We start from the raw sequence: 15,715 nt of genomic DNA on the forward strand, positions 1-15,715 counted from the left end.
AATTAGAGAAAAGTCTGTCTTCAAGCTGCATTGTGGGTAATATAGGCATATAGGGTTTTCATCCTTTTTAAAAAACAAAAATACTGTCCATTGTGAGTCCAACAATGTTCCAGGACTCTGATGAATACTCTTTTAGCAATGGCAAAATATGTCAGTCAAAAGCAGCTGCACATTGGTCCTTTGCTAGGCTCTTAGCTTCTGTCTCTACTGCTGATTTATTGTAAGTCCTTCTTTACTCTGTAGTCCTTAATTGCTATAGTAATGTAATCAGGTCCATATTAGCCTAGTTTAGTGCTGGTGGTACAGAAAGATTAGGACTGGAGTGAAGTGGATTTGTTTTGTAATTGGTGAGTCCGATGAGACCTACTATTGAAGCCTTTATGTTACTAGATTAGATTAGAAGACACTCACTTCTGTATAGAGGGAAATTATCTTAAAAATCCCGGATGGATTATTAAAAGCTTATTCTATTTTTTTAATTCAAGAATTTCTTTCATTAGGGTATCTTGAGTCATACTGACAGAAAGATAATTAGTCAGCACCATAAGCCTGTGGTGCAAAGGGTCTGGTAACGCTGGTTCCATTGAGAGATTAAAGCTGAACTAGATTGGATTTGTTTTACGTCAGAAGAACAGGAACCCCGCAGACAAAAGCTAAGTGATAGTCGCCTTTGTTTTCTAGCTGTCCTTCACCTCAACAGTATATCTTCTCTCCTGCCCATCAGTAGCTTTTATATTCCTAGGTGATTTCACTGTGTAGCTCTGGACACTGATCAGTCCAGTCGTGACGGATTTGTGGAGCCTGGATTTGAATAGTGTTCAGTCTACATCAGCTGGACGAGACTTAACTTACAGCAGATGGCATGGTAGTGAGGTGTGTGTGTGTGGCTGGTATACGTGGGTGTTAATGAGGTTATTTCATCTGTCTAATAAAAGCAGACCTCCTCCTGGTCTGAATACCTCTATGTACGCTAATCCACTGTTATGTAATGAGGCTGTCACACACACATACACACATTTGGTAGCTTCCAAATAAAGGTAATAATGTGCATGAGAGTGTTTATGCTGCGTGCAGGGCAGATGGATTAGTATCTTAAATAACACAAAGTTAATAAACAGCTCTTAGAATGCTGTCATGCTGTAATGCAAGTCCAACCAAGAAAACAACTAGTCCTGTTGGATGATAAATTGTCTCAGAAATAATTACAATACAAAGGGGGTTGGGGGTGTGATTGGAGAGTGGGCACTATACCTCTGTAAAAACACAGACTGCCATTATGGGCCAGGACAGAATTATTTACCTTTTAATTCCATATAAATAGTGCCGCTCGCTTTTACAGTCTCCATTCAGGATGTGCTCAGTAAGGAATGGAGGACAATACTTGCTTAGCCAATGTGACATGCTACAGCTGTGTATGGGAAATGTAGTTTTAACATTATGAGCAAAAGGTTTTACCCTCTCCCAACTGTTGACTCAGCTTCTACATTCAGTTAACACAGCTATAAAATACGTAATGTGTACAGTAATTATGAATTATGAATAGTAAGTGGAATAGTAGTTACTTTGGAGATGATTTGTAACCAGCCTGATAATTCATTGCACATTATCTAAATTTACGATGGAAACTGACCCCGGTTCTGTCGTAAATCGTCACATCACTGCTGAGGCCACGTGAGCGGCCGTCGCCACTCACAAATCTTTTCTAAACTCTTCGTGACTATATTTCACAACTTAGGTTTTGGTGCGGTTTAAGTTTCAAACTGTTTTGTTGAGTACAGTTTATGGCACCAAAATGCTTCCATATGCTTCCACTGCCACATGCTTCCACTGGCCTGTAGCTGGAGCTCGGTTCTGGATGTGCCACATTTTGGATTTCAGTGCACAATGATTTGCAATAAAAAGTCATCATATGATTATTTGGTTTTCACTACCTGGAAACGCTGCCCATAATATAATGTGGTCTAATACACAGCCTATCCAAAAATAGTAGTTTAACAGACCTACAATATGCAAGATAACCTGCTAATTAATCATCATGAAAACTATTTATGCAGAATTTGGTTGGAAAATATGAAGGTAATCTCTTTAATAATAATTAAGTTGACTTGATTTATTTTGTATCAGTTTTGTGTTGCTGAGTCTTTTTCGAGCCATCTGTTTGTTTGTTTTAATAGCCATCATGTCTTAGGGGGAAATTCATTTTACTAAAGAGCTTCTGACCATCTTTGGTATAAAACCACACCACTGCTCTATACTGAAGGGCCTCTGTGTTTACTGTAAGTCTGTTTCCCTCTTGTCTCTCTCTTCCTAATATTCGTCTGTTTATCTAACTGACTCGTCTTTCTTTTCATGGTGCTCTTTCCCACAACCCCTCACTCTGACCCCTTCCCTCCCTCTGTCTTATTTGTCTCTCGTTCTTCTGTTTTCTCACTATCTGCCTCCACTTTCTCTCAACCCTTGCTCTTTACTTACGTCCCCCTTACTCATCCTCTCGTCCACAATCCTCTTGTCTTTACACCTCTCTATTTCTTCCTGTCTTTCTGTTTTTGCTTTCCCCTTTCCATCCCTCTCTTCCCATGTCATCCCTCCATCCTTCTCATAGATGAAGCGGAGGATGTCACCATGGGGAGCCAGCTATGGAAGTGGGCGAAGGTCAGTCATTTTGACCCCTGACCCCCCACCCCCGCACCCCCAACCTTGAACCATTGACCGCTTTTCTATATTGTTAAAAAAAAAACTCAACACAATTATCTTCCATTTTTCATTTGTTGTATCAACTCTGCACCAAGTAGCCTCTGAAACTTTGTTGCACGTTCCATGAAATGACGCACAAACTGACCTTCACCTCGACTAAAAGAAATCATTTGACATGTTTGGAGATAAGCTAACGTTTTAGGAGATAAGCTAACGTTGACTGTTTATATGAGAAAATTGATACCACATATTACGTGTGCATAAGTGTGTGGCTAGAGTCGGTTAGCTTAGCTTAGCTAACGTGTCCGGTGCATAGCTCATACATTTTACATGTCCATTTATGTATTGAATGAATAAATGTGGTTGGATTTGTTAATAAGCGAGCAATAGAGGTGCAGCTACCTCAAGTCTTCATGCTAATATAATTAAGCTAACCAGTGCCATATTAATGCTCAATTCCCGGGATATGCAGTTATTCTACACAAGTCCTTTTAAAGTCGTTAGCTAACTGTATGGTGTATAGTATACTGTATGTATCAGCAAGCCTAAGTTTTTGACTTCACCTACTGCTAGCCTACATATCTAGTTTTCGTAACTAGTGTGTGTGTTTTTGAGTATTCAGACTGGTTTCCCCTCTCTCCCTGCCTCTTCATTGTTTCCTGTGTTCATATCATAGACAACATGTTGTATGAATGTCTGTGGCTGTTTTGTTTCTGTCTGTGTATCAGTGTCTGCTTCCTAGAGATATTATTATTATTATTATTATTATTATTATTATTAAGACTCTTGAACCTGTGTGTGTGTGTGTGTGTGTGTGTGTGTGTGTGTGTTGAACTGTTAGCTGTAGTGTCTTCCTGCAGTATCAGACAAAGGAAATGGATCAGTTGAGCTATCAGCTCATAATAACAACAATAAAAACAGCATATGTCTATGTTTATATGTATCCAATTTTGCCAATATTAAAATAATGTAAATATAATACACTACACTTTATTACAGAAGTATTAAAAATAAATACAAGTCACTTTGGTTCAGATTTTTGTCTCTGAAGTAGATTATCGTAGTGGGAAAGGTTATGACCCGGGTGACAGACGAGGTTTTGACAGTCATAACTTTAACAAGGGTTTATATGATGATTAATAGTTAATGATTATGTAATGGTAATACTCATGAAAAGCCCTCAGCATGTAAACAAACTCTGAGGAATGTTCCCTTTGTTTCTATAATACAAAGTCACTGTAAACACAGATGACAAGAAGCTCTCCAGTCGCTGTGCTAATGGAAAGAAACAAGCTTGTTCACAATAACTGCAAACATGGAAATCATAGCTGCCTGTAAAGCTTCTAAAAAGGAGTTGAAGAGCAGACTATAATTTTACTTCCATATTAAAACACATTCTAGTGTTTTGCAAAAACAATCTTAACATAGCAGTTTATTGGAACTTTAAACAATCATCAGTGTACAGTTTGTTTAGTTGTCATGCAGATGGATGTGTTGCAATCAGCTTCTATGAAATCATCCACTGCATTTTAGGACCTCTAGTCCATCTTGGCTAGAGCATGACTGATATATCAGTCAGTCGATATTATCGGCCGATCAGAGAGATATCGGTTTACTGTTGCACCTATGTCACTTTATACAATGAAGTTTATTGTCAAACTGTAAAATATCACGCCTCCATTACATATTTGTCATGAGTGTTTGATAACCACAGTTGAGGGATTGTTGCAAATGTGCAGTTCAAGTGCATGTCAATATGAGATTATCAGACAGTGTATCGATATTAAAACATTTTTACTCCCTAATATCTGTGTCAACATCAGCTCCCAAAATCCAGTATTTGTTGGGTTGACTAATAATTCAACTAGTGGTTTGAACTCATCCCAGAGTCATCAATTATGTACATGTAAAGTAATAATTTTTATTACTTCCTCAAAATTAATTCCTTTTATCCTTTTATACATGTTTAAATCACACATTTTATGTGTAATGTCACTATTGTATGAAAGGTTTTCTATTTATTTTCATTCAACGGTTCCATTTATTTAATTACTGGTCACAGTGTTTTAATGGTGTTATATGATTTGCCATGGTCCAGCAGATTTTTAATCCTCAATTTAACCTTGAAGTCAATCTGTTGCTGTTAAAAATAGTGTTTCAGTACATAACTATTTTTAACCACAAATCTTTACCAGTGTCTACCTTTGTTATATACAGTGTATGGTTTCCACCAACTGTACATGCCTCTTTGTTACCATAGAAATATGAAGAAAAAGGCAACTGATGCCTGGAGTGGGAAATGAAATTATGTTACCCAGGTCATATCCGGGTTGTACTGCTAGGTAGCACATTGCCACAATTATTCTGAGACATGAGTTTACTGAAAAACATATCAATAATGTCTCAGTTTACTGCCAATCTGCACAGGAAATCCAGTGCATAGCTAATTAGATTTGAGACTAGAATAGGGATTCATGTAAAACTTGGTGGATTAATGGTCCTTCTGTATGAGAGAGCAGCTAACTGGTCCAGCATGCTGGAGCTGAACTCACACTTGGCCTCAAACTTCCTGTCTGCTCTGGCTGGTGGAGAGGGCTCAATGATAGTCCTGTAAAATAAAGTCAAGTGGTTGATTAAGAATTCAAAAATATGCAGGGGGTTTGCAGATGATTACTTACACATTTCTAACATCTTTGTTTAATGTGTTTTTGAGAGCAAGGACAGGTTACCAGTTTGAAATGTGAATTTGTGTGTGTCACAGTTAATAGAGGTTACCGGGCATTTGCTGGTGGTGTGAACATTTCAGCTGACAGGAGAGGATGGCAGAGCAGAGCAGAACAGTGGAAACATAGCTGAGATGCCTCTGTTGAGATTGTTTGGATTAGAGTGAAGGATTGGACTGGAGACGGGCTTTGGATCGGACTGTAGTGTAACATAACAGCTTGAGTTGGAACACAGTTTAAATAGCAAATTAAAGTTCATCACAACAATTTAAGACACATGGCACATCAGCTTTTAAGGAAGGAACGGGTGATAAAACTAACAGATATGGGAATGATTTAATGAGGTGGTAGTTAGGTGGTAGGCGATTGTCTCCTTCAGATGAACCTCTCTGGGCAGCTCTTTTGATTTCAGTTTTTGCCTTCTGCCAAGCTACTTTTACTAGCAGTCACGACACTTCCAAAAGGGGATTTTAATCACATTGTAATCCAGTGAGCCTGATCACATCGCAAGTGGGCAGGCTGGCATACGAGCGATATAAGAAGATAGAGACAGATTAAGATAAACACAGCCACAGGAGACACAAAATAGACATGTTTAACACAAATACAACTGATATGAATACAAGTATTATCAATTTATAATATTACGTTATTGTTTTGGGGAAAAATCCAAATTTCTTTACTTTTTTTAAAGATAAAATGAATGATCTGTATCATTGTCGGAAAATCACGCTCATCCTGCTTTGCCTTGACCTTTTATGGTATTTATCAGTGTACAGCCCAAATCAATCCAACTAGTCATGCGTCGTCTATTATTTTGTCATTAAATTACTGCACTGCTTTTTTGAGGAACATTGTGCTCATCAGTCTCTTTGTCTCCATTACAGCAGTGACAGTGCCGCCATGGCATCAGGACCTCCAGATGTGATGGAGCCTGCAGAGGTGGGGGAAGAATGCTCAGGTAACATTTTGAGTGGACAATGTACCCATTATTATTAATCCATGCTGAAGCTCCATGTGTAAGCTCTATCTTATTGAATAGTGTCTCTAATGATATGGACAAGTCTGCCAGGTCAAAATGGGTGTCAATTATGCAAAATGTCTTGGGCCTCTTAGTGGGAATGGGATGGGAGTTTTTATGTTGAAGACCCACAACACTATATTTATGTTTTTAATATAACACATAATATATTAGATACTATTATAATTAGACATTAACATCTTGAACTTCTGCTCGAAAGTCTAAATGTGTCTCAGGAATTCCAATTTCTGCCGAGGATGAAAATCAACTATATCAGTGTCAGTAGAGGGTGGCTGGTTGTATACAGCAGAGAAGATCAGGCTGACTTAATCAGTTGAGATCTCTTTATTGATGCTGGCAGGAAATGAAGAAACAGAGAGAGGTATCATCAGCTCTCACTCACACACAGACAAACACACACGCTGTCTATGGAGATGGATAGCACATACACTGTTGATATGATGGGAACAAGGAAGAAGCACATCAGGAGGTCAGACAGATGTCTGTGTGGGTGAAACACGCTGGGAATATCAGTTCAAGTGCTGCTGGTCTTATTCTAAACACACAAGATCTAAAAGAAAATAAACAGTCTCTCATGCCTGAGCTTCAGTCTGTCTTAGTTTGTTGCTGAAAATAGACCTCACATGATAGAGTTGTACATCAGTCATGACTCCACACATCATGGTGTCTGCCAGTCATGTCCATCTCAATCTGCTGGTTTTAACCCAGTGATGGTGCCAGAGAGACAGCTTATCTGTGGTTGGATCCTGGTAGAATGTGCTGTGTTTTAATTGGATTGGCAGTGTGAGGGCGATTGGAGTCTTTAAATAGTTCATATGCACGTTTGGGCCTTCTTCCTTTCAGTTAAAGCCCCTGAAAACACATAGTATGTCTCTATAACATGAAGTATTCATGACATTAATATGTTATATAAATGAGCAAATACCAAAATGAAAGAAAAACACAATTGTGGTTGTTATGGATTAAAATCAAACTGAAACAAAAATGTTTTCCTTGAATTAATGATATCCAGACCCCCTATGCTCTCTGTAATGTATAGTAAGAGAGAAGTGTGCAGGAGCCTGTCAGGAGCAATCAGCAGGTGTTGAAATAACATGATCATAAGGTAACATTTAGTGGGAATCAGTGCCAACTTTCCAAGATAGGCTACCTATCTTGACTTAACAATATGGCATGTCCTCCTAGATGTTGAATGTTTTGAAACAGTATAATGGTAGATAATGAAGACTATGCAGTCTTAAAAAGAAAGGGAAAAAAAGTCTACATGTCATTGGAATGTCCACTCAAATACTCTGTATGTCCAAAAACAGTTTAAAACTTTTTTTAAATTTCAAATTTGTCATTGACATTAACATTTTATCAGTCAAAAACTCTAATCTGCTTCATCAGGACTGTAGGTGTGGTTTGGTCCTGACAGTGGCGTAGCAGCATCAGACCCCCACTACTGTCATCAGATACTAATGCATAATTTTTTGTTCTTGAAAGGACATGTCATCACCTTTATTGCAACTGAGCTCCACCCACTTCAAACCAGTGAAAAAAGTACAGAGGAAAACACAAGAAATATCTCCTTTTGAAATAACCAAAATTTTTGAGGAACAAAGTTGTGTGTGTAGGACTTCACACCTGATGTACAAGTTTGCAGGGGGTCTTTAAAGGGATGCTATAATAGCTTAAAGCCTATAATGCAGTCAGAACTCATAAATCACAAATAAATAGTCAGAATTGAGGGTTAAATGACCTCTTCTTCATCCATACACTTGCTCCTCATCATCTCTCTGAACTTGCCCAATTACAAAATTCAGTTAGTCTGTTCATGAACAAATGGAAGTACCACATTGAGGTTCACTCCATGTGCTGATAAAATAGTTTGTTTTAGGTTCTCCTCTTCTCTTCTTCTTTTTTCACTCTGTCCACAACATTGTTTCCCTGTTAAAGGTCAGTGTTTTCTCATCGTGTAAGCAGAGCTCAATACCTTCTAATATTGACCTTAGTCTGCCTTGAAATTGCCACGATGCTATTCTGAGTGTGTGCGCAGAGTCATGATTGTGCTTAAAAGACTTTGGTCAATTATCAAGTGTATTTCTAAAGTTAGGCCTACAATACCCATACACATACACTGACCTTCCATTGAAGCACCGGCCTTTTTCAACCCTCGGAGTGCAGACCTTTAGCTTAATGTTGTATTGTACCTAAAATAGCATAATAAATGGCACCGTCGGGTGGTGTTTCCTCTTGATTTTTCATATTGGCAACGCACAGAGGTCCCTGAAGCATCATAAGAAGCATGTTGGAAGCTCCTCAAGTAAATGCAGCAGTAATGTTGTTCACTTTATGATGCCAGACAAAGGACAGGAGAATTGGCAGCCAACATTTCCCTACAAAAATTGGACGGAAAATGACATTATCTTCTGTGTGGCTTGATGGCAGCTCATCAAAATAGAATCGCAGGTGTTACATTTAACACTCCCTGTGGAAAAGATGTGACCTGCAGATCATTTTGTTTTTCTTCCAACTTAACAAAGCGTTACGTGTATGTACGAAATATCATGTTAAAAATATTATAAAATATACTTTAAAATGAATAATCTTAATCATTCTTTATGTGTTCTTCAGCTTGTGACCCAGAAAGTATCTTGGCCCCAGTACCGAGTTTAGATTCCAGACATTTTTCAGCTGTGATTTAGCTCCAACCAGAAAGCATATTTTTAGAGAAAGAAAGGAATGCTGAAGGATTCCCCACAGGGAGGAGGACTAACATGACACAGCCAGTATAAAAAGAATGTGTCTCTTTTTGTCAGCCTCCTCTGAAGCATTTATGGCCCAGGGAAGTGAATTCTCCAAATAGTTATAGATCACTGTTGATTTGTTTTTCCTTCATCCTGCACACTACTTATTCATTCCTACACATGATATGCTCAAACTAAAACGTGGGTATTTTGAGCCATTTTGACTCAACAAATTCAAGCCTTACTTTAAAATTGTCACAAATTAATGGTAAATTGTACGAGGCGATGTCCCTATGACATTAAAAACTGCAAAAAATACACTACTTATCACCAGTAATCAGTAACAAAAGTGGCATGTTAGTTTAAAAAGAGCATTTGAATAACTAATCAAACAGTGATATGAAAGAATATGGCTCAAACTAACCCTTTTTTCTTGGGTTGTTTTCTGTCTAGAGGTAAGCGGTATCATATTGATCCAAACCAGTCACCAATAATCTGTCCAGTTCTGTCCACCGCTCCTTTTCCCTCAATTTTAAATCCGATTATAGCAGTTTCAATGCAAAGTAACATGAGGCCAGGGATTGATGTGGCTATAGAAATTGAGCCTGTGGCCTACCTTCACCGAGCAGATGTAACTAATAGCGGGAACAATTGATTTTATAATGACATTGACAAAGAAACTGTATTTAATGGGGATTGCTCATCTCATGGCCCATACCTGATCCACTTAATACATGCTCTATCGGATCAGTGCTGACGCAGAGTGTTCAGAGGAGTCTGTAACCATCCAGTTGTTGCATGTTTCAACACATCTTGTATGCAGAGAGAGACACCAAAAATGAACTCCTCCTACTAATAAGTATTGTATGTGTGCACAAGCCAAGATGGATATATATTTTTCCTCAGTGCTGTAGACCTCCGTTGTTGCCCAAAAACTATTAAAAAAAAATAAACAATGAGCCACACTGCTGCTCTGGGTGACATGTTCCTACACCAGTAAGATTACAGCCATGGTGGTAGACCATTCCTCACTGTGTACATCCTGAGTGGAGCCGCTTATATGGAATTCAAGGTAAATAACTGGCTTATAATGGCTGTCTGTGTTTTTACACCCACCCCTTGAATTATTATGCTATTATATTATCATTATATCAGTGGCATAAAATTATCTTCAAATGACAGTAATATCGTTTATCGCGATAATTTCTGAGACAATATATCATCCAACAAAAGTAGTGACAGACCTACATGATAGTTCTACAGATTTAACAGGAGAGTAGTTCTGTGTAAGGTAGACCCCACTGCACATGTGCGGGAATGCACACTTTGGGTCCACATACAATACTTGTAAGTAGGATAAGTTCATTCATGGTTTGGCTCTGCACATGACATGTGTTGACTATAGGAAAGACATAAAATAACCAGCCATGTCCTTTAAGATACCTGAAAAAGGACATGCACTTTTCTTTCTCTTGACTATTTGATTTGAACAGAAACCTGCATTATACAGGTTTCAGTAGGTGACGGTTGAGACAGCTCTCAGCTCTGTAGAAAGTGGGACAGAAAGAGGAGCAGTGGACATTTGGAGTTCTGGATAGGTGCCATGCCGACTGAAAGCAGTGAAAGCAGTTTGTAGCTGTTTAAGGAGTTATAAAAGAGCTGTTGAGTTTTTCCACTGCGGTGCTAATGGATGTGCACTCTCTGGGGGGGAGGCTTTACAAGCACCAGTATATGAGTGTGTATGTGTGTGTGTTTGTGTTTATGTGTACATATATCGCTCTATGTGTGTGGTTTTTCCTGAGGTGCCTACCTGAGCCTTTACAGCTAACACAGGGCTTATTGCTCAAACTGCAGTTCATATGAGGGCAGTGTGTAAAGATGCTGTGTGGGTAATTTTCTTATTGGTGTATCACTGTACTGTCAGTTTTTATGATTTCCTATAGCGCTGGCAGGAGGACACAACTGTATAAATAATATTTTCCCCTTTTTTTAAATCATTTGTCCTCTCAGGAAAGAAGAAGTCCAAGTTCCAGACATTTAAAAAATTCTTCGCCAGGAAGAAGAGAAAGGAGCCCTCATCCTCCGGAGCAGACGCTGAGCTCAAAGCCAGCCAATCAAGCGACAATGTCAGCAAAACATCAGAAAATAACACACTCACTCGAGCGGAGAAGGATAAGGGCTCTGGGTAAGATTTGATACACACACATATACAAATCCACACGGGTAAACTGGGCACTTTCACTCAGATATTCACACAGTCGCAGAAACATGAGTGCCACTTGACTTTTTGTTAAAAAGCTTCAAGTAGACTTATGTGGTTTATTTGGGGGATTGCTGCACTCGGCATCTCATAAACTAAAACACCACAGTTAAATGCACTTTGGATGAGCTGAAAAGTTTGTTTTTCTCAGTAATCTCCACCATCTCTCTTCACAACCATATTCATATTTGTTTAAGAGGTTTTGCATCCAAACTCTCTCCAAACAAATCATTGTAATGGATTTGACTGAGTTGTTTTTAACTTTCTTGACAGAATCATTGCATATTTTGGTTAGTTTGATTGTCCACACATAGTATCTTAAATCCAACATTTTTTTTAAAGGTTCTTGTAGACTTTTGGCTTCTGTGCTCATCTACTAATAATTGAAAAAACACTTAAAATGACAATTAGTCCATCATATGAGACTAAAGCTGAAACCCAGGCTACACTTTAGGTTGGCTAGAAATACTGATATCAATAATGTGATTAACTTTATTATCCCAGAGGGAAATCGGCTTCCTTTGTAGTGAAGTCCGGTTGTTGTTGTTGTTAATTGTTCTCGAGGTTCAGATTATGTTGTATGTCCGTACTTTGACTTCAGTTGTCCTCGTTTCCCCGCGTCCCCTAGACCAGTGGTCGCCAACCCTGCTCCTGGAGAGCTACTGCCCTGCATGTTGTCGGTATCTCCCCACTCTAACACATCTGATTCTAATTATTAACTCATCATTAAAGCCTTTGACGAGCTTCAGCTGCTTGATAACGAACTAATAATTAGAATCAGGTGTGTTAGAGTGTGGAGATACCTGAAACATGCAGGGCAGTAGCTCACCAGGAGCAGGGTTGGTGACCACTGGTCTATATATTCTCAGGGTCGTAACATGGACACAAAAGTTAACACACATAATATTCAAACTTGAACATAACAGACACACAAAACAAGTCACAACATACTGCACATAATAACACACCACACAGGCAGAGATAATAATAATACAGCAATAAGCAGAAACAGTACATAATACAATAGAGAACCAACCTGAAGTGCTTATACAAGTACAAGAATAATAGAAACTGGTGTTAGTATAAGTGCAAACAATGCAATACGGGTAATACCAATATTTATACAGCACTAGTTATGGAGCTGCTGTGACTACTGAGAGTTTTTAAGGGTTTAGTCATCATAACATAACTGCTGATGGACAGATTTTTCATTTTACCGCAAGCCAAGATAAACATCTCCCCTTGTGTGAAAAGGACAGAGATAATTTGAGAAAGGAAGAATCATGTTTTAATATCCAATCTCCTAATCTTCCAGTCTCACCTCAGTGGAGGCTTGTGGCTTCCTGTTTTTGTTTCGAGTATTGGAGGGTCTCTTCCTGTGGACAGTCCTGATTTCCTGTGCTTTTCTAAGCTGTGCCACTTCCTGCCGTCTACTCCTACCTCTTCCTCACTGTCACAGATGTCAAATCTCACTCTTTCTATTTACACTTGTACCAAAAGAGAATATAAGTTTGTTGTATGAGTAAAGATAAATGAAAGAAAGGCCCAAGATGGTGAATGCATTTCAAACCCTCGCCATTGTTAGTTTATGGTATTTTTATTTGGCATCCCAACATCTCTTTGTTTTATTTAGTTTTAGAAGCTGTGAAACCTCACTTGGTGCTTTGTTTATTTCTTCCTCTTCCTATTTCCTACAGGTCAAAGATCAGCCTGGGCAGCAAGGCCTTGTCACACGACTCCGTCTTTGTTTCTGACTCATCGGAGGCCAATGAGGCTCTAGGGGCGTCTCAGGACAGCATTCATGGGAAAGTGAAATCACTACAGGTATATGCACCAGCACACATTACACGTAGTACTCCTTTTCAAGCAGGGCAGCTGAGGTTAATCTCCTGTGTCAACAAGTATCTAACTATCCATGTGTCCTTAAGAGTGATGCTTAATCTCTGCCAGGTCCAGGTTATCCTGTCCAGGTTGACCCTGACCTCTGACCCCGTCGGTGGAGGCAGGAAACAGAAAAGAGGATTTTACTTCAGGGATTAACAAACAAATGAAGAATCAGAATCTGACACTATTTTTAGTTTGTTGAGTGAGAATGTGTGAGGCTGTGCGGCTCTCAGCTGTCATAATCAGTATTTATCAATGCATGACACAGCAGCACCGGCTGATTGGCTGTATATTTAGTTGGTGTGATTATGCCTCAGGAATGTGAATGTAACATCTATCATTAAACAGAAGGACACTGTCACAAAACTACTTCAGTAGATCCATGCTTAAGGATTTGAGTGTGTTTGCACAGGTTGATGTAGTGTGATGAGGTGAAGACTCTGATAGAGCTGATAGCAGCACAGGTTATGACTGAAGCATGTATCAAAGCAAAAAGGACTTGATGATGATGATGATAAGAAAATCAGTCAGACAGACAGAACAAATGACTGTCACAACAAGTGGCTAAAACGGGAAGACGTGAGACTCAGACAGATGAACTGACCTCTTGGTGAACTGCTCAACTAAGCTACCTACAGGGGAGAATTAAATGTCTTAAGGAGATTTGCTAAAAAGAAAAACTTTCTCCTTTTCAGAGAAAGTATTTAGTTATTGGCCTGTTTGTAGATGAGAGAGAGCAAGCATACAGTGTATATGAAACAATTAAAACATATATCTTTTAATAATCAGTGTAGATATAACAGTTTCAAGTAAAACTGCAAAAATATGTAAATTCAATAGAAATGAAACTTCAACACATTGATTTGCATTAACTGAATTCACCCAGGAAAACAATCTGATGGAGATTTCCTGACCTTAATCCTCATTCTGAGCTGGTCTGCCTGTTTGATACGCAGAATGAGCTTGTTTCAGAGCCATATATAAACACATTACGTAAGGATCGATCGATGTCTTACAAGGTGCATTCATATTAAAACATCATGCACAGTGGTTTATATTTAGTAAAGAGCTGTAGCCCTGATCATGGAGGTCGTAACTCCAGAACCTGCCAACACAAAAATAAGAAATGTTTGATTTGCCACCATAAACATCTCTGTAATTTTCATACCTTCACATTTTACACATGAATTTAACTGTAATGACAAATCTAATTATATTTTTTGTCATTTTTATCTCCTTACACAATGGTCTAAATGCTGTTTCAAAGGCCTCTCTACAGTGCCAGGATATAATTCTGATAAAGAAATATTTTTTTGGCTTTAAAAAGATTTAAGAATGTTGGCTTTGAATCACCAAAAATAGCCTTTTTGTTCCCAAACTTAATATGTTGAATAGCTAAATAAATCACACACATTCAAATAATACACTGTATTTAAACAGTAGTGAAATGGTAGAAAAGAAAAACTAAAACAGGAAATGTTATCTCATGAGGGGGAAAAAAAGATGTAAAGGAGCTAAATATGACTGGATGCTAATTTTAGCTAGTTGGCTATTTTTGGTCACAACTTCACAGAGCTACCTGTATTGTAGCATTTTTTTTTAAATCTTAAAGTTATATTCATGTCCAGTTATCACACACAGCAGAAACATTTGTATTTTTATGGCACATACTGTATCATATCTACTGTTATTTAAACTCAAAATTAGCTACAACCCTAATTTCATGTAGTTGCATTTTGTTCCTGAGCTTCCTAACAGCTAGCTAACATGAAATAAGAAATGACATCAAAATTACAACATTGAAAACTGCAGCAGTATGGCTTTTTAATCAAAGACTTTTTATCAGGGTTGTTTCAAGCCCAGCTAAAGAAAAGCTGTATTGTCCCGTGTTTATTTTACACCTGAGTAAATGAGTCCTTGAGTGACTGTCACAAGGTAACACGTAACATACTGATAACAAGTCTGTTAGTTTGAGTTTCTGTGATACCTAACCTCTACTCATACACACACACACACACACACACACACACACACACACACACACACACACACACACACACACACACACACACACACACACACACAGAGAGAGAGAGAAAGCCTAGAATAAACACTTCCTCTTTTGGGTGCCAGCTGACCGTCCTAACAACTCATTCTCTGTTAATTATACTCCACGTTCACATTAGTGGGAATTTGTGGACTGTAAAGCCGTTAAACTTGCTGAACATAGACCACATGCCTACTCAAATACACCTTTGTAACCTTTTTGCAAAGCTGTCGGACTATCAGATTTGGCTCCTCTCCATGTCTGAGTAGACACACAAAACCTTAAAAACAACTTCACTTCCTACTGTAAAATCTCCATACTGTATGTGTGGCCACA

At 38.5% G+C, this 15,715-nt stretch overlaps 1 protein-coding gene across 2 annotated transcripts in view; it reads left to right on the top strand.

Annotated features, from left to right (window-relative positions):
* zgc:66433 (uncharacterized protein LOC321250 homolog) overlaps positions 1-15,715 on the top strand; it is a 49,659-nt gene that overhangs the window by 20,012 nt on the left and 13,932 nt on the right. For both annotated transcript variants that reach the window (XM_053324024.1, XM_053324025.1), the window contains exons 2-4: positions 6,305-6,378; positions 11,199-11,373; positions 13,146-13,272. In XM_053324024.1, the coding sequence (XP_053179999.1) occupies positions 6,305-6,378; positions 11,199-11,373; positions 13,146-13,272 (376 nt within the window). The remainder of the gene's footprint in view (positions 1-6,304; positions 6,379-11,198; positions 11,374-13,145; positions 13,273-15,715) is intronic.

Source organism: Scomber japonicus, chromosome 8 (assembly GCF_027409825.1).
Source record: "Scomber japonicus isolate fScoJap1 chromosome 8, fScoJap1.pri, whole genome shotgun sequence".
Lineage (NCBI taxonomy): Eukaryota > Metazoa > Chordata > Actinopteri > Scombriformes > Scombridae > Scomber > Scomber japonicus.